The 25,431-nt window shown below is 33.5% G+C and overlaps 1 protein-coding gene across 1 annotated transcript; it reads right to left on the bottom strand.

Annotated features, from left to right (window-relative positions):
* On the bottom strand, positions 1-25,089 carry LOC127736381 (uncharacterized). The gene is made up of 4 exons (XM_052246892.1): positions 24,993-25,089; positions 14,053-14,176; positions 4,300-4,396; positions 1-2,214 (listed from the first exon to the last, which is right to left on the bottom strand). The coding sequence occupies exon 4, from the start codon at positions 2,161-2,163 to the stop codon at positions 40-42; it is 2,124 nt and encodes a 707-aa protein (XP_052102852.1). The 5' UTR covers positions 2,164-2,214; positions 4,300-4,396; positions 14,053-14,176; positions 24,993-25,089; the 3' UTR covers positions 1-39.
* Between the last annotated feature and the right edge of the window lie 342 nt (positions 25,090-25,431).

Here is a 25,431-nt window from a genome sequence, read left to right on the forward strand (position 1 = left end):
TGAGCTTTTGAAATTTAATCTTCATGAAAATAAACCACATTACCAAAAATGCATTTTCACAAATTCACACAGACCTTTGGAAAGAATGTTTTCAAATGGAATTTTATGTTTTGCAACAGCTCTTGCTGCAAGACATTGCAGATTTCTATATGACAACAATAAAGGTTCAAGTGTAGTGCCTTTTGCAAGTTGAAGTGATGTTACATCATCAAAATTGGCCATGTCCACATGTGCACCAGCATCCACTATCAATTTGACCATTCGAAACAGTTCACTGCTCAAGTATTTTTTAACCTCATCATACTCATCATTTAAATCACTTGTTTGAACATCTCTGTAATATTTACAAAGAATGTTTAGTGGAGCATCATAAAATTTTTCAGAGTGTTTATCGAAAAACTCATTAAAATCCTCAGGAGTGACACCATATTCAATTAGTTTTTCTAGAATGAAAATCCAAGCAGCATATCTGAATCCATGGACTTCAACATGTTTTCTATCACAAACATAATTGTTCAAACGCAGAAGATGACTATAGGTTTGTTTGATGGTTCGCTGCAACCATTCAGTTACATAAGGTAGAGTTCTGCCGATAAAAGAGATTTCCAAGAGGAAATTTTGTACTTGAAGCTTCTCTTTATCTGTTAAACTTCTAGATACAATGTATGAAAGAAATAAAATAGCTTTCTCTCCAACAAAATTGGCTTCACCTTCATAATGTACATTGTAAATGTTACTCTCCCTCTTTAACCAGTTATTCTTACCCTTGTTTTCGTGTTCTAACAAAAAATGCAATTCAATCAAAAGGAGGTTCACAAATTTCAAAATATCTACATTTGACATTTTATCAATATTTCTTTCCAAAATTGTTTCTCTTGAATATCTAATATAATGGTCAAGAGAAATCCCATCAAGCCCTATTTCAAAATGCTCGATCATAATATGTCTTCGATAAAAAACTAACTGCATTGTCATATCTACAAAAGCTTGATCCTTTTCTTCTTCAATCCGATATAATTCTTCTTCCAATTTTAAAGCAGCCATAAAGAACTGGCATGAAATAGGGCCCATAACTCTTTCCATTATTCTACAGGAAAGAATGGCTAATAAAGGATTTTTTCTGGAGTTGGCTGATACAAGACTTTTAAAATCTGTAATACTTTTGGGTTCTTCTATAATCCAGGGAATGACAGACTTAAATAAAGGAAGTTCTAAAGCATGAGCAGATCTCATTTCAAGAGCTCTTACAAACTTTTCTTCTCCATCTTCAAAATTATCTCTAAAACCTTTAAATCTTTGGGCTGCAAACAGCTCACATGTTAGAATTTTGGTCAGCGAATCTAGGTTAAATTGATCATCCAACCAACGTTCAACGAGCCATTTCTGTCCAGTTAAAGCAGCATAAAAAATAGGACTGATACCGTTTTTATCTCTGGTGACAATGCTAGCGCCATTTTCCTCGCACCACAAAAGCATATCTGAATGTCTTTTATCTAAAACATTTCTATATTCTTCCTGTTGTTTTATTATTTTTTCATAAAGACTCACTTCATCTGTCAAAATATTTATATCTGAATACTTTCTGTCTGGTGTACAGTAATCAGAATAAAGAACAAGCCAATGCAATGGCGTTTGACCTTTGACATCTCTGGAATTAATATCCACATTTTTCTCTTTCAACAGAAAATCTGCCTTTTGCCTGTTATTGCATTCAACCACCAAATGTAATGGATATCTGAACAAAGTAATATCGGCATTCCACACGTTTTCATAATACATAACCTCATCTTCATTTTCTTGTACTAAACTTTTAATATATGCATTATGACCAAGATGACTTTTTAACTGCGCTCTAAAAGATCTAAAAGATATTTTTGCAATATCAGTGCATTCAGTATAAAACTGATGAATTAAAAACTTTTTTTCAAAGTCTGAAATTTGTTCCAAATCCTTCAGAATTTCTTTATAACTTGTACCTCCTTTATGTAAAAGTTTGAGTTTCCTAATCATGGGATTTATGTCCTCCTTGCACGATGGTTCTACAGAAACAATTGTCTCAGACACAAGTTTTCCATTACTTTTGTACTCGCTAAAAATACTCTCTAGTAAAGTATCATTCACCTTGTGCATTTTTAATTTTACATCTTTAAGTATGCCTTCCATTTTTGACAGCTGTAGAATGAGGAAAAATTTTACTTGGAAGTTCAGTCAGCTCTGCAAAAAAAAGAGTAAATCAAGTAATATATATTTCCACATGAAGTGCTCTAGATAATGTGTTTAAAATTAATCATTGTAAAAAAAATATATTTTTTTGGAATAAAATCATTTAAAAACAAATTTGACTAGCTAAGCTTTACGAATTTTATGACCAAATAAGCATAAATGATCATGTGTTGAATTCCAGCAGTATTCTAATTTTTGTCATAAAACCTCAAAAATTATCTTTTCCTACTCTATCAAGGGGCATAACTCTCAATTGGTAAATTTAAAATACATCAAACTTGAAATAAACATGTAAATTTGATGTCTATTACAATGAAAATCTAAAAAAAATTGGTGAAAGGGTATTAAAAATATTACTCATCTTGAAACCTAGAAAATTAAATCTATACTCTATTTATAGAATAATTACTACCAAACAATTCTGATGTCCCAAAATATTCAATAACTGACTAAAAACTAATAAATTTCACGAATCTATGTAGCCAACAAGTCCATAAGGGCTGTTCCAGATTTAAACCCATCGGAGGGGGATCGGTGGCATTAAAATTGATAAATTGTTGGTGGTTTTATTTCTTTAGAATATTGTAATCATTATAATTAAATGGAAATTTTATATTATAGGTGGTTGGGGTCTAATAAAAGTGTCTCACATATCCCCGTGCGTTTAAATCTTGAACAGCCCTAAAAATGAACATGAAATCTACCCAGTTAGATGAGTAATAGAGAGAAAACAGTAATAAAGGGGTCTCTAAACCAATCTGGAACTTGTTTCATAACATTTGGTTGAAGCAAACTACAGTTATAGATCAGAAACGGAAATTCAGCAATTTTTCCATTTATAAAGGGGCATAACTCTAATTCGAACTTGATCAGTGTTTTGGGGTAATAGGCATTGTGTATAAGTTTCACAACATTTGTTTGAGGCAAACTAAAGTTAGAGAACAGAAACTAATTTTGGGAAGGACAATGTCCTCTCCGCTGGAGGGGTCGTAAAAAAGTAGGTAACGCCAAAACACATAATAATGCCTGGTCAATTTTTGGGATTATCATGTTGTATGATACAACCCTTTCAACCTTCACATTAAAACAATAGCTATCTCGGAACTTTCCTGTGACATATTTTTATTCCAATAGATTTGACTATGAAGCAGTATGAAGGTGCACAATACAGATCAGGAAATTCTAATAATTACTGGTTATTGTACGAATTTGAAGGGTCTACAGATGAGTTTTCAATTCTGAATCTATTTTAAATAGCTTATTTGCCAATTTTGTAATTGTCCTCATTTGTATAAGTTATTTCCCTTAGGAAGGACAAAAATTTTCATTGGCATATTATCTGTGAAAAAGGTGTGTAATATTAAAGTTCTTCAAATCATACCAAAAACTTTTAATATCAATAAGAATTTTTCATTAATAACAGGTAAAACACCTATACATCAATTCAAACTTTTCACAGCCCATTCTGTCCACTTTAGAAATAGTCTAATATTGGAAAAGGGAAACAACCTGTGTGATAACAGAATCAAATCAGTAATTGGCAAATAGTCTATTGGTTACAAGAGCGCAATTATTTGTTTACATTTTACTGGTAAGTTTTTTACCCCAAGATGGTACTCAGAATAGAATCCTATACGGTTTCTGATTGGGTGATACAGGACTGGAATAACATTTAATCCAAAGCTTATCCAGTTAGGTTTAAAAAATGCAGAAAATCATATTCACATTTTACAAAGTATAGAAAATATCTTCCATGTCTGCATGTCGGAGCCATTAAAAATATGCCTTTTTCATTAAGCGAAAAAAATAGACGATCTTTTTCAACTGCATTTTAAGTCAATTTTTGCCGCATGACCATATATATTTTTTTGGTTCTAATGCAACACTGGCATTTCTAGTAACAGGAACTGCTACCCGTTTTTCCCTATTTTGTGTAGTCTTACAGGAAAAAAATACGGAACACCAGTGGTACCCTATGGAAAATGCATTATGAATAATCACGCTCTTGTAACCTATTGTGCATATGTATTAAAATCTACATGACTGTTCATTGTAGAAGTAATATATACATTGTACCTTCAAAATCTATCAACAATTAGATGTCTGGACAAGAAGAAAGTGTCTCTAAACTTATTGAACAGATTTCAAACTCTCTATCCTTCTGAACTGGTTCCTGCAATAAAAAAAAACAGATAGTAAGAACTAGACAGCCTCATATAACTCACATGATATTGTGCATGGGTTCAAATCATCATTTAAGGGCAATTTATCTTAATAATAATCTAATATTAGGGGTTGATAGAAGATTTCAGTCATATTGACAAATCTGTAGATCTTGTCCAGCTGATCATTTTAAAACAAGGAATTATTTGAATCTGGATTAATTTTGAATTTTGGAAAATCAATAATAAAATACTTGATGAACTAACTACCCCCCCCCCCCTTTTTGAGCCATGGCTAACCCTCTTAAACTGGGTTAGTTTTCATCATACATTTCTTATCAATTTTCCAGAATTCAAAATCATTCCAGATTAAAAAAAATCCTTGTTTAAATTTAATGTTTAAAATTTCTGATTATCTAGACTATTATGTTTTTTCAAGATTATAGTCAAAATGGAAAATATGGCTAAAGATTGTTCATGGAGGGCAATTTCAGATATTTGTTTTACTTAAAGATTGCATTTTTCTGATCATTTTTGTTGTTTACAATTTCTCTCTGTCTTTCCACCAAAAAAACACAAAAATGGGTAAAAAAAAATATCTTCAAATGGTAATACATGTAGCTCCAACAAGATGTTGACAATGTTTTTAAAATTATTTGACTGTATACATCTTTCTTTCTAATCATTTTTTGTGTATGAAGTTTCTCTATCTCTATTATATTGTTCAAAGATAACAGCTATAAATTCAAACAAGAGTGCACACGCTGAAATGTCTCACCTGTTTTACTTATCATTGTATTCATGTTGAAAGTTTGTAACATGAAGGTTTTACAACTACTATTACATAAACTTATCATTATCAATGTTCTATCAAAATAAGATCACTTAAAGATGAACCATGCCAGACAGGCATGTACATCTTTCCATACACCAAATATAGTTGACCAATTGCTTATAGCATCTGATAAACCAACAAAATTATTCAAACTTATCATTGACCAATGAACCATGAAAATGAGGTCAAGGTCATATGAACCCTGCCAGCCAGACAAGTACACCTTACAATCATTCCATACACCAAATATAATTGACCTTTTGCTTATAATATCTGGAAAATAGACCAAACCACAGAAACTAAACAGTGTCCAATGAACCACGAAATTGAGGTCAAGGTCAGATAAAACCTTCCAGATGGAAATGTACATCTTAAAATCATTCCATAGTCCAAATATAGTGGCCATTTTGCTTAAAAGTATCTTAGAAATAGACCAAACCAAAAAAACTAAACATTGTCCAAGGAACCATGAAATTGAGGTCAAGATCAGATGAACCCTGCCAGTCTGACATGTACGCCTTACAATCATTCCATACACCAAATATAGTTGACCTATTGATTATAGTATCTGAGATTCAGACTTGACCATTGATCACTGAACCATGAAATTGACGTCAAGGTCAGGTGAACTGTTCCTGACTGACATGTAGACGTTTCAAGGAACCCATATACCGGTATACCAAAAATAGTTATCCTATTACTCATAATAAGTAAGTATTTCACTTGACAAAAAAAGGACAATGGACATATGACAGACGGAAACTTTATGATATAAGGTATCTGTATACAAGGTATGAAACATCCAGCTCTTCTTTCTTTATACAGCTTTATACGCCGTCAGCACCACCACTGGATTGTAATCCATTTGTCTAGAATAAGCAGGCGAGATAAAAATGGGTAAAAATCTTCATTGAAGGGCAATGAATCCTAAAAGGAGTAAACTGAAGATTTCCATTATGGTGACTTATTCGTAAATCTTGTTCTCCTGATCAATTTCACTGGTTTCAGTGTCACTACATAATATAGTTTCCTATAAAAACATAAAAATTCGTAAGGGTTCCGCGGAACCCAGTGTCTCGCCTACTTTTGCTGTTAGTCGCAGGCTCAACAAAAATGGGGAAAAAATTATTAAAAATTTTCCTCTAGATACTATCTTTTGATTGTAAGAAGTTCTGTTCAAGTTTGGTAAAAATCCAAGAAGGTTTATGAATCTAATAAATGTTTTAAAAACTTTAACTGCAGACTGTACGTAATGTTAACTGGAATAAAACTAAGTCCATTTATAAGTAATATACGGAAAAACAGGAAATAAATTTTTATAAAATTTTCTTCTAGATACTAGTTTTGATCATAAAAAAGCTTCTGTCCAAGTTTGGTACAAATCCAGGATAGTTTAAGAAAGTTATTAAAATTTTGAAAGCTTTAACCACAGAGTGAATGTAATGTTAACTGGCAGAAAAACTAAGTCCATTTTATAAGTTAAATACAGATAAACAGGATTTTTTTTTTAACAAAATTTACTTTTGAATACTATCTCATGATCACAAACAAGCTTCTGTCCAAGTGTGGTACAAATCCAGGATAGTTTAAGAAAGTTATTACAATTTGAAAAACTTTAACCACAGAATGAATGTTATGTTAACTGGCAGAAAAACTAAGTCCATATATGAGTAAAATACGGATAAACAGGATTTTTTTTTTAACAAAATTTTCTTCTGGATACTATCTTATGATTATAAGCAAGCTTCTGTCCATGTTTGGTACAAATCTAGGATAGTTTAAGAAAGTTATTAAAATTTGAAAAACTTTAACCACAGAGTGAATGTAATGTTAACTGGCAAAAAAACTAAGTCCATTTATGAGTAAAATACGGATAAACAGGATTTTTTTTTTACAAAATTTACTTCTGGATATTATCTTATGATCATAAACAAGCTTCTGTCCAAGTTTGGTTGAAATGCAGGATAGTTTAAGAAAGTTATTAAAATTTTAAAAACTTTAACCACAGAGTGAATATTTGTGGACGCCGCTGCCAACGACGACGGAATGTAGGATCACTATGTCTTGCTTTTGCGACAAAAGTCGCAGGCTCGACAAAAATGTGTAAAAATTGCATCGGTAATTAAAGGCAAATATGCACATTTCATGACTCTACAATCTGTCGATACCTGCATCTTGGCATTGCACAAGGTCAAGTTTTTCTCTGACTGTTTATGACGTCTTTATATATATAATTACACTAAATCCAATGTATGTTGGATGTGTACTGATTGATATTTTAGTCTTAGATGCATGATTGTTTTCATTAGTTGTTATTGGCTTTGAACTAGCTGTCAGTAATTGTGAGTACTCTCAGATCAGTACTTAGTGTCTTTCTGTTGTGTGTATGTACAAGTACCTGTCCACATCCACTCTGTGTTTTTGTTAAATATATTTCTATTTGTATCCATCTGATGAGTCCCAAGTCAGGAGCCTGTTATTCAGTAGTTGTCATTTGTTGCCGTGTAACATATTTGTTTTTCGGTTATTATTTTGAACATAAATTAGGCCGTTAGTTTTTCTTGTTTAAATTGTTTTACATTCGTTATTTTGGGGCCTTTTATAACAGCACCAAACTTGTTATATTGACTTCTGCTTGACTTAATTTCCTTCTATGATGTATTTCTAGCATTGAATAAAATGCTCCGCAGGGCGCAGCTTGATACGACCACAGAGGTCGAACCCTGAACAGTTGGGGCAAGTATGGACACAACATTCAAGCTTGATACAGCTTTGCATTTGGATTGTGATTAAATATTTGACACAGCATAGGTTTCTGACACAGAATGAATGTGGTCTAAGAACTTAAAAAATTTAAATTGGACATTCACCTATTATGGTCCAATATCCAAAATCTAAATACATGGTTAGATTCAGCATATCAAAGAACCCCAAGAATTCAATTTTTGATGAAATCAAACAAAGTTTAATTTTGGACCCTTTTGACCTCAATGTGGACAAAGTTGATAACGGGGCCCAAAAATCAAAAATCTAAATACATGGTTAGATTCAGCATATCAAAGAACCCCATATATTCAATTTTTGTTGAAATCAAACAAAGTTTAATTTTGGACCTCGATTTGGACCAACTTGAAAACTGGGCCCATAATCAAAAATCTAAATACATGTTTAGATTTAGCATATCAAAGAACCCTAAGAATTCAATTTTTGTTAAAATCAAACTAAGTTTAATTTTGGACCCTTTGGACCTTAATGTAGACCAATTTGAAAACGGTACCAAAAATTAAGAATCTAAATACACGGTTAGATTCGGCATATCAAAGAACCCCAATAATTCAATTTTTTATGAAATCAAACAAAGTTTAATTTTGGACCCTTTGGACCTCAATGTGGACCAATTTAAAAATGGGGCCCAAAATCCAAAAACTTAATACATGGTTAGATTCAGCATATTAAAGAACCCCAAGAATTCAAGAATAAAACCCCATTGAAATTGGTCAAGAAATAAGCAATTTATAGGAAGTATCTTCTTTTGCACAACACTGTGCAATTAAATATTTCTTGCTATTGCGCAATACTGCACAATTGACAATTTCTTGCTATTGCACAATATTGTGCTATTGGATATTTCTTGCTATTGCGCAATACTGTGCAATTGAAGATTTCTTGCTATTGCGCAATACTGTGCAATTGAAGATTTCTTGCTATTGTGCAATACTGTGCAATTGAAAATTTCTTGCTATTGCACAATACTTATTATATAATAATTTACAAATCCTGTTTGGTGTGTATCTCCTAACATACCATTATTATTTGCTTTTAAATATAAATCAGAAACAACCAACTTAAAATGGAAAATTTTAAAAGAAAAAAAAAAGGAAAAAAAGAAAAAAAAAGGAAAAATAAAAAAATCCCCCCCCCCAAATTTTTTGAACCCCCTTATGATTCATCACCCCCAAACTCAATCCCAGCCTTCCCTTTGTGGTATGGTACCTTGCAGTACAATTTCAGAGAGATCCATACACTTGAACACAAGTTATTGTCTGGAAACTAGAAAAATGTGTTTTTTTACCCCTTTTTGGCCCCAAATTCCGAAACATTTAGGGCAATTACCCCCAAACTCAAACCCAGCTTTCCCTTTGTGATATGGAACCTTGTAGTACAATTTCAGAAAGATCCATACACTTACACACAAGTTATTGTCCTGGATCTAGAAAAATGCTTGTTTTTTGCCCCTTTTTGGCCCCTAATTCCTAAAATATTGAGGCAATTACCGCCATCATCAATCCCAGCCTTCCCTTTGTGGTATGGTACCTTGCAGTACAATTTCAGAGAGATCCATACACTTGAACATTAGTTATTGTCTGGAAACTAGAAAAATGCTTATTTTTGGCCCCCCAATTCCTAAACGTTTCGGCAATTACCCCCAAACTCAATTCCAGCTTTCCCTTTGCGATATGGAACCTTGTAGTACAATTTCAGAAAGATCCATATACTTACACACAAGTTATTGTCATGAAACTAGAAAAATGCTTATTTTTTGCCCCTTTTTTGGCCCCTAATTCCTAAAATTTTGAGGCAATTACCCCCAAAATCAATCCCAGCATTCCTTTTGTGATATGGAACCTTGTGGTACAATGTCAGAGAGATCCATTCACTAACACACAAGTTATGTCTGGAAGTTACAAAAATGCTTATTTTAGGCCCCTTTTTGGCCCCTAACTCCTTTACTGTTGGTACCATGACCCCCAAAATCAATCCCAACCTTCCTTTTGTGGTATTGAACCTTGTGGTAAAATTTCATAGAGATCCATTCACTTAAACTAAAGTTAGAGTGCGAAAACCAATGTGTCTTCGGACGACGCCGACGCCAACGTCATACCAATATACGACCACAAAAATTTTTTTGCGGTCGTATAAAAATCACATAAAGCTTTTGTCAAACACTATATCACTGAATTCAAGCTCAAATTGGACTGGTAGTAACTTATGTGTTAAACAAAGAAAACTACATATGGATACTAATAGTGACAGATATGACACTTTTTCAATTTTTACCAGTTCTGATCTGTTAATATCTACTCAAATAACAGTGTTCTTACCTATATGTCTTATTTTTATCAGAGATTCTCCCTTGAATATAAATACAGTGGTCCAAACATAAAATATAATTGATAATTTTGTCCCCCCTTTTTTCTACATGTTGGAAAAGGAGAGTGATTTGGTAAAAAAAACATACTTTTATGTATAAACATGGATCAACAAGAGCAATTTATGTATCTCCAAGCTAGACAACTTGGTAAAATGGTTATAAAATGCATTTCAAGTGAGATTTTTGAATTCCTATATAAGTATACACCAATTTTCCTTGAAATAAATAATTCACCAAGAAACACAATAAAACATGAACACTCACTAGATAATTTGACCAAAAACAATATTTATAATATAAACTATTCATGATATACAAGTTTCATTGGTTTCAGTGTTAGATAATCCAAAAATTTTAATTTCAGGTAAAATCTTAACTGTGTGCATGCTAAATAACCAAAAAAGGCTAAAATACCTTATTGTAACAATTTGAGGGCTGTAATTTGACACTAACATAATTGTTACATAAAAAAATAATGTAACATGATTTCTGACAACAAATGTGACCAATTTTCACTGTAAAGGGTATGATTTCTAAAAATAGAATTTCACATGCCTGTCAGTAATAGGTATAAAACCACTAATTCATAGCCCCATTGCTTTCTATGTTAAATTCTGCAATTTCAAGCATAAATGGCAATTTTGTCTTTAGTTCAAATAAAGTGGCAGTTATTTCATGTCAAACCTGTACCTTATGCTGACTTGTGCTGAAAAAATCAACATACCTTTAATTGCATATTAGAGCGTACTGGTTCCCGGAAGTTTGATAGTACAAAAACAGGAACTTTTGATCTGAACAACAGGCCAAATAAGCCCTCCTATTAAAATTTCATTTACTTCTTTATTATTCAAATAAAACTTTCAACAAGGGTTCTACAGTGATTCCAAGTCCCCAAGCTTTCATTTGATACTAAAACTACCCAAATATTCCCACTATTGACAAAGATACAGCTATGCGTAGGAACTATTTTGTTTAAAATATGTACTACTTTCTTGTATGTTCTTTCCGACCGGGCCTGAATTAGTGGTTCTATACCTTATAAGTATACACCAATTTTCCTTGAAATAAATAATTCACCAAGAAACACAATAAAACATGAACACTTACTAGATAATTTGACCAAAAACAATATTTATACTATAAACTAGTCACAATATACAAGTTTCATTGGTTTCAGTGTTAGATAATCCAAAAATTTTAATTTCAGGTAAAATCTTAACTGTGTGCATGCTAAATGGCCAAAAAAGGCTAAAATACCTAATTGTAGCAATTTGAGGGCTGTAATTTGACTCTAACATATTTCTTACATAAAAAAAATAATGTAACATGATTTCTGACAACAAATGTGACCAATTTTCACTGAAAAGTGTATGATTTCTAAAAATAGAATTTCACATGCCTGTCAGTAATAGGTATAAAACCACTTATTCATAGCCCCATTGCTTTCTATGTTAAATTCTGCAATTTCAAGCATAAATGGCTACTTTGTCTTAAGTTCAAATAAAGTGGCAGTTATTTCATGTCAAAACTGTAGCTTATTCTGACTTGTGCTGAAAAATTCAACATACCTTTAATTGCATATTAGAGCGTACTGGTTCCCGGAAGTTTGATAGTACAAAAACAGGAACTTTTGATCTGAACAACAGGCCAAATGAGCCCTCTTATTAAAATTTCCTATACTTCTTTATTATTCAAATAAAACTTTCAACAAGGGTTCTACAGTGATTCCAAGTCCCCAAGCTTGCATTTGATACTAAAACTACCCAAATATTCCCACTATTGACAAAGATACAGCTATGCGTAGGAACTATTTTGTTAAAAATATGTACTACTTTCTTGTATGTTCTTTCCGACCAGGCCTGAATTAGTGGTTCTATACCTTTATAGCTGACTATGCGGTATGGGCTTTGCTCATTGTTGAAGGCCGTATGGTGACCTAAAGTTGTTGATTTCTGTGTCATTTGGTCTCTTGTGGAGAGTTGTCTCATTGGCAATCATACCACATCTTCTTATTTTTACAATACATATAACTCCTTTAAGGATTTGACTAATGATTTCAACCCTGTTGACTTGTATATGTAGATCCTGTGCTGATCATTTTAACTATTTAAAGTTTCCCTTTATCTATTGTGGTTTTGTATATAATAGAATGAAACCAATAAAAAAATAAATATTGTTGAAAATGTTCTTTTAAGGGCAATAATCCCTGTAAGGAGTTCTTTGACAGTTCTGGTCAACATTTATGAAGATAGAGCTTAAGATTGTAAGAAGAAATATTACGAGAGGTTTATATAAGATTTGGAACAGCTCAATGTCAATGACGTAGGTTTATGACATCATGTAAATTTCTGTTTTCTCTTTTTTTTTTTTTTTTCCAGTGTATTTTTTTCTCTTCTTGTTTTTGGTGTATATTTCACAAAGTGGTATTTTTTTGGTAAAATTTATTGAATATTTCAACTTATGAAAAATAGCAACTGCAAAAGCAGATGATATATTTAATATAATAAACTGTTAACACAGAGATATGTCTCGCCTTTTTGTTATTTTAATAATGCTAATGTTGAAATTATAATAGCAATACTTAGACATGTAAGTTATGCAAATATTCAAAGTCAATGAACCTTGACTGAAGGTACATGTATATGGCTAAACAATTTCTATGGAAATGAGATGTGCCAGTGCTAATACAACTGTATACCAAATACCATTGACTTATCATAAGTCATTTCCTTTAAACAAACCTAAACACAAACATTAACTTGTAAACTATGTAAAAGTTTCAAAGTCAATGAACCATGGTAAGTGGGTGGGGCTATATTATCTCCATGGAAACGAGACTTGCAAATGCCAATAAATTTGCATACCAAACATCACTGACTTAACATTTGCGGTTCATCTTAAACTGATCTAATCACAAACTAATGCATAATATGTAAACTAAGCAAAAGTTTCAAAGTCAATAAACCATGACTGAGGGGGCAGGGCCAAATATTCTCAATGGAAATGATATATGCTAATGCTTATACAACTGCATTCCAATTAACATTGGCCTACCACTAATAGTTCCCCTTGAACTGACCTAATCACAAACTGATACATGTAAACTAAGCAAAAAATTCAAAGTTAATAGACCATGACTGAGGGGGGCAGAGGAAATGAGATATACCAATGCTTATACAACTGAATACCAAATATCATTGATCTACCACTATTGGTTCCCCAAAAACTGACCTAATCACAAACTAAAACATGTAAACTAAGCAAAAGTTTCAAAGACAATAGACCATGACTGAGGGGGCAGGGCCAAATAATTTCCATGGATATGAGATGTGCCAATGCTAATACAACTGCATATCTAATATCATTGACCTAGTACTAGTGGTTCACCATAAACTAGACCTAATTACAAACTAATACATTGTTGACACCGCTGCCACTGACACCTCTGCTGCTAGAAATAGCATATCTATGTCTCATTTTTGACTCCGACAAGGCTAGACAAAATCAAGGAGCAGTTTAAAAGTAAAATTGGAGAAGGATAAAAAGTCATATAATAAAACAATTATTTATTGGCCTCAGTGAATGTCATATCTCTGGGGTGGATAAATCATTGTATCAACCTCATCAAAAGTCAAAGTTGTATAATAATGTTCACACATGTAGTAAGATTAATTACATACATTGAATACTGGCAGATCACTTAATTCTTTGTAGTTTCTCTTGTTCTGGAGAAGAATATCTCTGATTTTTCTAATCTCACTAAATTCTTCCTTTTCATGCGAGTTATCTTGCAAAGGTTCAACACTACAAAAAAAAATGGTCAACTATATTTGGCATGTAGAATTCTGAGAAAGTATTATATCAAAACTTAAAGGAGGTCACTATAACCTAAATTTCACATATGAAAATACTAATGATTGACAGGTTGACAGAAGACTATTCACCAGAGTTCCCAAAATATTTTTTCGTGGTGGTCCTTGAAGAAATGCAATAGCGCTGAATACTGCAGGGCTAAAACGGCCTGGGGAGAATACTGATTTGAAAAATGTATAACGAAGCACCACTTTTACATTTCTGCATGTTAAATTTTTAAGTTAGCTCTGATTTTCATAATTTTGGAATCATTTTAATCGCCATTTAATAATCTGTAAAAGATATCATGAGGAATGATCATTACACTTACAGTTAAAAAGATTTTGAAGACGAAAATAATATAAAGTTTGAAGCGGAACTGCATAAAGTCTGAAAATGATCATTTTTGGACCACTAATCTCACCAGTGTTCAAAAACTATTCAAGATAGGATCTTAAAATTTTGAATGAGGTTAAAAGATTCAATGTTAAATAATAAACACAGAAAACTGGCATCCTGGTGTATTTAAGTTAGCTGTAGAGCTTACATAACAAAGTGTCAAAGACCAGTAGTAAATGTCCCCGTTATTGTGTTCCACCCTAAAGGAATTTGTCTCTGCACTCCTATAATATAATGGGATTTTGATCAGAAGCAGAACTAGAGGCTCTCAAGAGCCTGTGTCGCTCACCTGACTCTACTTTGGTTTTAGAAATCATGTAAAGATAGATAAAAATCATAACAGATACCCAAATAATGATTGAGGCCAAATTTGGATTAATATTGGTCCCGTTATTTAATAAAATATCCTGGTGGCCATCTTGAACAGTAAATCGGCAACAAAGTAGCCACACTTGGTCAGCACTTCATAAGGAACATTTATGCCATGTTTGGTTTCATTCCATTCAGTGGTACTCTAAAAGAAGACATTTGTATGTATTTCCCATAGGGTCCTATGTTAAACTAAACCCCCCCCCCCCCCCACCTCCCACCCCCCTAGCGGCCATCTTGGACGATGGATCGACTGCAAAGTAACAACACTTGGTCAGCACCTAATAAGGAACATTCATGCCATGTTTGGTTCCATTCCATTCACTGGTTCTCTAAAAGAAGACAATTGTATGTATTTCCCATAGGGTCCTATGTTAAACTAAGTCCCCCGCTGTCGGCCATCTTGGATGATGGACTGACTGCAAAGTAATAACACTTGGTCAGCACCTCATTAGGAACATTCATGCCATGTTTGGTTTCATTCCATTCAGTGGTTCTCTAAAAGAAGACATTTGTATGTATTTCCCATAGGGTCCTATGTTAAACTAAGTCCCCCGCTGGCGGCCATCTTGGATGATGGATCGGCTGCAAAGAAACAACACTTGGTCAACACCTCATAAGGAACATTCATGCCATGTTTGGTTCCATTCCATTCAGAGGTTCTCTAAAAGAAGACATTTTGTATGTATTTCCCGTAGGGTCCTATGTTAAACTAAGTCACCCACTGGCAGCCATCTTGGATGATGGATCGGCTGCAAAGTAACAACACTTGGTCAGCACCTTATAAGGAACATTCATGCCATGTTTGGTTTCATTCCATTCACTGGTTCTCTAAGAGAAGACATTTGTATGTATTTCCCATAGGGTCCAATGTTAAACTAAGTCTCCCGCTGTCGGCCATCCTGGATGATGGACCGACTGCAAAGTTACAACACTTGGTCAGCACCTTATAAGGAACATTCATGCCATGTTTTGTTTCATTCCATTCAGTGGTTCTCTAAAAGAAGACATTTGTATGTATTTCCTATAGGGTCCTATGTTAAACTAAGTCCCCTGCTGGCGGCCATCTTGGATGATGGACCGACTGCAAAGTAACAACACTTGGTCAACATCTCATAAGGAACATTCATGCAATGTTTGGTTCCATTCCATTTATTCGTTCTCTAAAAGAAGTCATTTTTATGTATTTCCCATACGGTCCTATGTTTAACTAAGTCCCCCGCTGGAGGCCATCTTGGATGATGGATCGGCTACAAAGTAACAACACTTGGTCAGCATCTCATAAGGAACATTCATGCCATGTTTGGTTTCATTCCATTCAGTGGTTCTCTAAAAGAAGACATTTGTATGTATTTCCCATAGGGTCCTATGTTAAACTAAGTCCCCCGCTTGCGGCCATCTTGGATGATGGATCGGCTACAAAGTAACAACACTTGGTCAGAACCTCAAAAGGAACATTCATGCCATGTTTGGTTTCATTCCATTCAGTGGTTCTCTAATAGAAGACATTTGTATGTATTTCCCATAGGGTCCTATGTTAAACTAAGTCCCCTGCTGGCGGCCATCTTGGATGATGGACCGACTGCAAAGTAACAACACTTGGTCAGCATCTCATAAGGAACATTCATGCCATGTTTGGTTCCATTCCATTCAGTGGTTCTCTAAAAGAAGACATTTTTATGTATTTCCCATAGGGTCCTATGTTAAACTAAGTCCCCCACTGGCGGCCATCTTGGATGATGGATCGGCTACAAAGTAACAACACTTGGTCAGCACCTCATAAGGAACATTCATGCCATGTTTGGTTTCATTCCATTCAGTGGTTCTCTAAAAGAAGACATTTGTATGTATTTCCCATAGGGTCCTAAGTTAAACTAAGTTCCCTGATGACAGCCACCTTGGATGATGGATCGGCTACAAAGTAACAACACATGGTCAGCACCTCATAAGGAACATTCATCCCATGTTTGGTTTCATTCCATACAGTGGTTCTCTAAAAAAAGTCATTTGTATGCATTTCCCATAGGGTCCTATGTTAAACTAAGTCCCCCGCTGGCGGCCATCTTGGATGATGGATCGGCTACAAAGTAACAACACTTGGTCAGCACCTCATAAGGTACATGCATGCCATGTTTGGTTTCATTCCATTCAGTGGTTCTCTAGAAGACGTTCAAAATGTAAAAAGTTAAAGCCGACGACGGACGACGCCGGACTACGGACGCCAAGTGATGAGAAAAGCTCACTTGGCCCTTCGGGCCAGGTGAGCTCATAAAAAGTTATGTTGTAAATAAAGGAATTTGTCTCTGCATTCCTTAAAGGGATGTTGATCTCAGTGCACTCTTCCTGATTTGGCTGCTCACCAAATAGGGATGTTGATCTCAATGCACTCTTCCTGATTTGGCTGCTCACCAAATAGGGTTGTTGATCTCAATGCACTCTTACAGATTTGGCTGCTCACCAAATAGGGATGTTGATCTCATTGCACTCTTCCTGATTTGGCTGCTCACCAAATAGGGATGTTGATCTCAATGCACTCTTCCTAATTTGGCTGCTCACCAAATAGGGATGTTGATCTCATTGCACTCTTCCTGATTTGGCTGCTCACCAAATAAGGATGTTGATCTGAATGCACTCTTCCTGATTTGACTGCTCACCAAATATTCTACTGTGGATTCATTATTATTCATTGGATACCAATTTTCTTGGGATTTCGTGGTTAAGGTAGCACTATACAATGCTATACAAAAGCAACTAAATTTTATCAAAATTTCATTTTCAGCTGTTTTTGTTACTTCTCAATATTCCAAAACCACAGAAGAAAAAATATTTACATACGTTGCACTGTTCATGAGTTTTGATGATAATTAGTTTTATATACAAATGCACTTGTCTGACTGATACAAGATAAGAACATATGGGCAGTACTTTGTGGTTAATCAATAGAATCATGACCACTGACCAGCTATAATAATAACGGTCATGAAAAAGAGGTGTACTAGGAGTTTATAGAAAAAAGATGATAATGAATTCCAAATAAAAATTTCTATATTGGAGCTGCAAGGAGAAGAAACAAAAAACTATTTGGAGCTATAGAGGGAATCAAAATATAAATGTACAAATATTAAACAAATATAATTGTACAACATTTAATGTTGCTGATTATATCAGATTTTCTTGAGGTGAATGTTTATAAATGAATTCTTCTTAAAAGAAAACACAAATTAAAATATCTTATTTTCAAACTATAGATATAAGAAAATTCTACTTTGTGTGACACACCATATTCTTATTGTATACAATTATAATTCTAGAAACCCCCAAAAGAATCCTCTAGCCTGACCAACTGATCATTTTATGTACACATACATAACTTACTTTAGAAAAATGTTAAAAACAAAATTTATTGTTTTATGTACTTAATTAATAAAATCCATATTGAAAAAAAGAAAATGCAAAGTTTAATCAAACTTCTGAGATCATTAATAGTTGATGTTTATCCAGGTGGGCGGAGTTGTGACCATATCAGTAGCAACTGACTTACATCAAGGTCAATGATATAATTTCTCCCGCCAGATCTGAATTTTGATGCAAAGTGTGTGCATTTTCTTTATACATCGTAACATGTATATTTAGAGTTGCTGAAATGGAATGCTTTCTTACTGGTCAAATCCTAATTCATTTATGATTAAAGGCCAATCCTGAAATATCCACATGGTACATTTGTGAATTATACTGAAGTTAATGAGGTTCAAGTAGAAAATCCTTATTTATTCAGTTGTGACATATACATTTTTGCCATGAAAATGTAGTTTTAAATGAATTTAGCTCCTAGGTAGGTGCCCCTATATGCATGATTTTAACACATGTTGTTCCTTGACCAGTTATCTTTAAAACTGTGTCTCAGATTTCCCAAAACATCAATAGAACAAATGTTATACCCAATTAAATTTAGTGATTTCTTATGAATTAAGGTTAGAAACTTAATTGAAGGTTTATGAGAGAATGAAATACAATAGGAAAAATTTGAAATACAGTTTTGGAGGTCAGACTGTGTGGCTCAAGAATCTATCAAAATTTTTGGGATGCTATGAATAACAAAGAAGCTAATTTCATTCATATGTGGACATCACAATCTAGCAACTAATTACATAATAGTCATGTAATAATGAAGTTATCAACATTTGAAAGATTAATCTTTCTTCTTTCTTTTGGTTCCTCATTTATAAATTTTAGAGCTGGATGAAAGAAATTACATCAGTTCAAAGTTGTCTGATTGGGGGTGAAAAAATCGGTAAACGGACAGAAAGTCACAGGACAAAAAGTCACAGGACATAAAGTCACAAATTGGATAGGACAAAAAGTCACAAATAATTTGTTGACAATTGTTTGAATATATAAGAGAAAGATCTTCAAATAATTTCGGGGCCTCAGTGGCCGAGTGGTCTAAGTAGTTACTACTGTAATCACTAGCCAGTCAACACTGAGGTTGTGAGTTAGAACCCCGCTCGTGTGGGTTCACTCGACTCCAATCTTAATTGACTAGGATTGTCAGTTTTCCTATCGAAGGTCGGTGGTTTTCTCCGGGCGCTCCGGCTTCCTCCACCAATAAAAACTGGCCGCCACGAAATAGCCCAAAAGCGGTGCTTAAAAGTGGCGTTAAAACACCAAAAATCAAAAAATCAAATCAAATAATTTCTTTTTTTACATTTATTCATTTTTAAGTTTAGGAAATTGTTCATAAGCCTCGATAAATGAAAAATTATGAAATTTTAATCATGCAAATGATATATTTCTTGGCACCATGAAGCCACAAACAGGACAAAAAGTCACAAATAATTTGTTGATAATTGATTATTTTCAATTTTGTGCACTTTCCCGTACATTTCAGGTCATATATGCTTTTGTCATTACGTCACAATAAACACTGATTATTCAAGGAATTCGTTTACACCCATTGACCTTGGGTCAACCAGTGAAACGATGTTCATACAAAACAACTCAGGATTGGTATATATGGCAAACAAATAGCGATATGGTGTATTATACCAGACAGACAACATATTTCATGGCCTGTACTTGGCCATATTAAGTGCTTGTGTTTATCCTGAAGATTGCAGCATGTTATCAGAAGAAAAAGGATAATAAATTATTAATAGATTTGGACTTCTCTTGAACTGAATTTTAATGTGCGTATTGTTATGCGTTTACTTTTCTACATTGGCTAGAGGTATAGGGGGAGGGTTGAGATCTCATAAACATGTTTAACCCCGCCGCATTTTTGCGCCTGTCCCAAGTCAGGAGCCTCTAGCCTTTGTTAGTCTTGTATTATTTTTTAATTTTAGTTTCTTGTGTACAATTTGGAGTTTAGTGTGGCGTTCATTATCACTGAACTGGTATATATATTTGTTTAGGGGCCAGCTGAAGGACGCCTCCGGGTGCGGGAATTTCTCGCTGCATTGAAGACCTGTTGGTGACCTTCTGCTGTTGTCTGTTCTATGGTCGGGTTGTTGCCTCTTTGACACATTCCCCATTTCCATTCTCAATTTTATTGAAACAATAGGTTAATTTTGACAGCAATGCATTAAAGTTTGAAACATTTACAAACACAGGGATGATTCCAGGTGTTTTCAAATGGGTCCCTTGACCATCAAATTTGGAATTTTCATCCTAATTGGGAACTTTTTATGCATAAAAACTAAGATGAAATAACATTATTTTCCTGTAAAATCGGAAAATGTATATTAGGTTTCACCTGTACACTGCTGTAATAAGTTGTAACATTTTGAATAATCCTGGATGGGCTACTGATTATGATCAATATATATGATTACCAGATCGCTTGATAGTTATTGGTTTGAGACCAGGGAAGTTGTTACATGAAGATCATTGCACATGATGGCGGCAGATGCACTATCTTCTCTTAGCTATGGTAACCTAGGCCTTTTACATATATAACAGCTAACATAAACTACTGAAAAAATCATCCATTGGGTATATTTTTCAACAACAGGTCATCTTTATAAATTTACCTTGATTCAAATGGATTTCAAATTGTACTGGCTAATTGTCGAATTCAGAAAAGCAATTACAAAAGTTCAAGTACTATTTTTGTGATTTTTGCTTGCTGTTTAATATGTAGAAGTTTGCCATAGTTTTACTTTATGTGTAGCCCTAAGAAACAAGAAATTAAAGCATTGAACCATTGTATTTTAATATTATTTCATTTTGGATCATCTTCACAACTTTTGAAACAGTTCCATAATGCATGTAATGTTCATGCAGGGGTTAAAAAAATTTGTTACAGCTCACTAGCCCAGGACTTATTGGTAGCAGGATTTTACTAGCCCTGTTGAAAGAGCTGCTAGCCCATCAAAACTGACCTGCTAGCCCGAGTATACCTTTCAAATTTAGAGTGGGTGTCCCTTGTTTTGAATGCGGCATTATACACGGTTTTTGATAAAATAAATCAAATAAATTTGTGTTTTATTAATTATAACAAGGATCTCTAGACATCTTTTTGGATATCCCTTGTACTATGGGTTGTTAAATATTTTCGGGCACAGAAAACATGTTCATTGATATTGTCATGTTAAACCAGTGGTTCAATTCGTATATTTGTTGTTCCCACTTACAAAGCAGACTTTTTATCAGCGAGATCGGGAAAATAACGGCAATATTCACAAAACATCATCTCTTGTTTATCATCAGTAACAGTCGACCTTGCCCATGGGGAATCTTTCTGTCCATGACACTATAAATGTTTTTTTCCGCTTTTCCTGGTCGTATTTGGCATTTTTTGGGATAAATTTTCAGCCTCATTACCCCCTTCATCTACCGTTTTTCGTTTTAAGACTGACAAAGTTCCCGTACTAAAATGTTTAGAAATAATTTGTGCATGGTTTCAAGCTCAAATTAACAGCTGTCTGACAAGACAGGTCGATATCGATCATTACATCATACACCCAAACATTCACAAACTTGCTGAATCGATCATTACATCATACACCCATACATTCACAAACTTGCTGAATATAACATAAATGGACCATTCCTCAATATTCTAAAAGATATGTACAAAGAAGTTTTATTTGCAGTTAAAGTCACTGAAGGCATTACTAAGATGTTTCCTTCCACAGTTGGAGTAAAACAAGGCTGCATTCTAAGCCCGACCTTATTTTCTTTTTATATAAATGATTTAACCTTCATGTTTGATAACTCATGTGATCCTGTAACATTACATGACATAAAATTGTCTAGTCTTTTATATGCTGATGACTTAGTATTAATATCAGAATCTTCAGAAGGTTTACAAAATTGTCTAAACAAGTTAAACACTTATTGTGAAAAATGGAACTTGACTGTCAATCTTGACAAGAAGAAAACAATGATATTTAATAAAAGTGGTAAAAAACTTACTAAAGACAAGTTTGTATTGAAAAATGAAGTAATCGAATGCTGCACAGAATATAAATATTTAGGTATACTATTCAAGCCATCAGGAATTTTCACTAATGCTGTAAATCTCCTCTGTAAAAAAGCTTCAAAGGCATTGTTTTGTATTAAAAAAATCCTTTACTCTGATAAGATGGATGTTTTTTCCCATATGAAACTTTTTAATTCTTGTGTTAGTCCAATATTATTGTATTGTAGTGAGATATGGTCACTAAATATTGTGAAGAACAACAAAACTCTTGAATCTCAATACTTATCAATGGAATCAGTAAAACTCCAGATCAAATTTGCGAAAAGTCTTCTTAATGTTAATTCAAAGGCAGTAAATACAGCTGTATTAGCTGAATTGGGAATGTACCCTATTGGTATACAGGCCCTTAAGTCTTCTGTAGGATTTTGGTTACATATTTTAAATTCAAATGAAAAGGAGTCTTTATTATATAATGTTTATAAAGTTAACAAGCAGTTAAATGATGGATTTGCTTCAAAAATTAAAATGCTACTATCAAAATTGAATTTCACTCATGTTTGGGAAAATCAATGTACCTTTTCTAAAAAACGATTACTTTTAGCCCTCGTGAAGAAGCTCAATGAAAATTACATTATATTTTGGAAAAATTGTCTCTTTAATGATGATAATTCAATAAATGGAAATAAACTAAGAACCTACAGAAAATTTAAAGTAAAGTATGAACTAGAAAAGTACCTTTTATTGAATTTAGATAAAAATGTTACAAAAAATTATGCCAAAATAAGAATAAGTAATAGTATGCTGGCTGTTGAACGCGGTAGATACAACAAAACAGCCTTGGAAAATAGAATATGTCCTTTATGCCATAAAGAGGTGGAAGATGAATACCATTTTATCATAACATGTACAGAAATTAATAAAACTAGGATCAAAATGTTTAATGAAATTTCTAGTATTGTCCCCAGTTTTAATTCAATGAGTAAAGAAAACAAATTTGATTTTATATTTTCTTGTGAAGAATGTGATATTTTACTTATCATTGTTAACAATATAAGTGAAATGTATAATGAGAGAAACAATTATAATGTCAGTATATGAACTGTGTGTGATTGGTGGCTTAACTTATAATGTTAGATATAATCATAATATTTGAATTGATAATTTTATAGAGGAGGCATGCTGTCAAAAATAGTATAATACTTAATATTAATAATCTTTATTTTTTTTTTTTCAATGCTACATGTTTATATTGTTTAATGTCTATCGTTTTGTCATTAATATGCCTGTCTGTCTGTCTGTTTGTTTGTTTTGTTTTGGTTTTGTATTGGTTTGTTTATTTAGTAACAATCCTATTGTTTGGATTTTAAACTAATAAAATTCTTATTCTTATTCTTATTATTCTTACACCCAAGTACCATTAATTGAAAATCTCGGCATAAGCAATGTACAATACCCCCTGTACTGAGAAATTGATATTGAAAGTACGTGAATTGCGATCAATACATGATACCGGTCCACCCAGAGTTAGTTGTTCTATTTTTAAAACATGTACACAATCGGTTCAAATTCTTGGAATCCCGGATGACGTACGTAATTGAATCTGATTGGCTAAGATAGAATAGTGATGAGGGGATTTTCCACTTACTATTTTGGAAATGCCAAGAATTGTTTGTTACTAGTCCGTCGGGCATATTCGGTTACAAGTTTTAATTGCCCGAAGTGTAAAAGTCTAGTCCTGGGCGTCGGGCTAGTGGATTTTTTAACCCCTGTCATGAATGATCTATCGTCCACATGTATTTCCAAAAAACGCTCAATCATTTGTCTTTAGAGGAAATAGAGACTGACAAAATATAAATTAATTTCTTTTACAAAAAAAAAAGGTTTTCATCATATCATATACCGGCTCTGCTGGGCGATCTGCCTTTACGAGATCGGCGCCCATTAAAATTTATTCATCAATGTTATATCTAAAATGAAATCTAGCTCTCTGCCGAGATCTGCTTTAATGAGACCCATTTTGACAAAAAGCATCTTGTTTATCGACCTGCTGGGTGATCACTGATCTGCTTTTACAAAATCAAATACTCCCATTTCATTTTCATCAATTGAATCCGGCTGCTAAAATCGTTTACCACATGTGACATAATTAAATCAGTGTTAATAAAACGCGATCGTTGACAGCATTCTCACCCATGCCATACAGATTATAAAATGCTTTGACGACAAAACATTATAGTTGCCTAAATCAGTGACGGAAACATTTCCGGAAATAACGATTTTTATTTTATTTTTCCTGAATTGGGAATTTATATTCACACAGTTTTTTTTGGGGCCGCTGGCCGATTTTAGGGCCATTAAGTGGCCCTAAACTATATAGTAGAATCATCCCTGAAACAAGTTGATTTTCTTACTTTTTTAAAAGTAACTCTGCATTCCAGCTGATGTGCCTGAAATAAAACTAGAGCCATTTCTATAGAACCAGAGATATCATGTATAATACATATATTGTATAATGTGTCTCTGAGAGAACTCATTCAATAATGACTAAGATTATTTTATGATATTCAAATGGAGTACCTTTGAATTAAATTCTTTTTCAGAGTTAGTGAAGAGTTTGGTACAATTTGTTCGTGACTGCTTATTTCAAGTAAGTGTTGTTTGTTTATCTTTTCGTCTCGTGCAAACATTGGTTTGTTGTTGGATTTGCGCTTCAAACTGAGTTCTTTCGGTCTTTTCTTGTCATGCACTTCCATCTGATCAGGGAAGGGGACGTGAAATGGGAAGGGGATAGTAACGGTTATATCGAGTGCAACTAGTCCTACGTCAAAAAGAATAATAATAATAAATTCTTTATTTAAAGAGGGTAACTCAAGTAGAACTAGTCTTCATTTTTTTACTCTATATTATTTTTTTTAATAATTATTTTTGTCATTCTAAATTATATCAATTACCATATGGTAAAAATTAAATTATTTAATGCCCAAAAAGGCGCAAGCCAGGGCCGACCGTGCAAGGG

The sequence above is a fragment of the Mytilus californianus genome, unplaced genomic scaffold (assembly GCF_021869535.1).
Source record: "Mytilus californianus isolate M0D057914Y unplaced genomic scaffold, xbMytCali1.0.p SCAF_30, whole genome shotgun sequence".
Classification (NCBI taxonomy): Eukaryota; Metazoa; Mollusca; class Bivalvia; order Mytilida; family Mytilidae; genus Mytilus; species Mytilus californianus.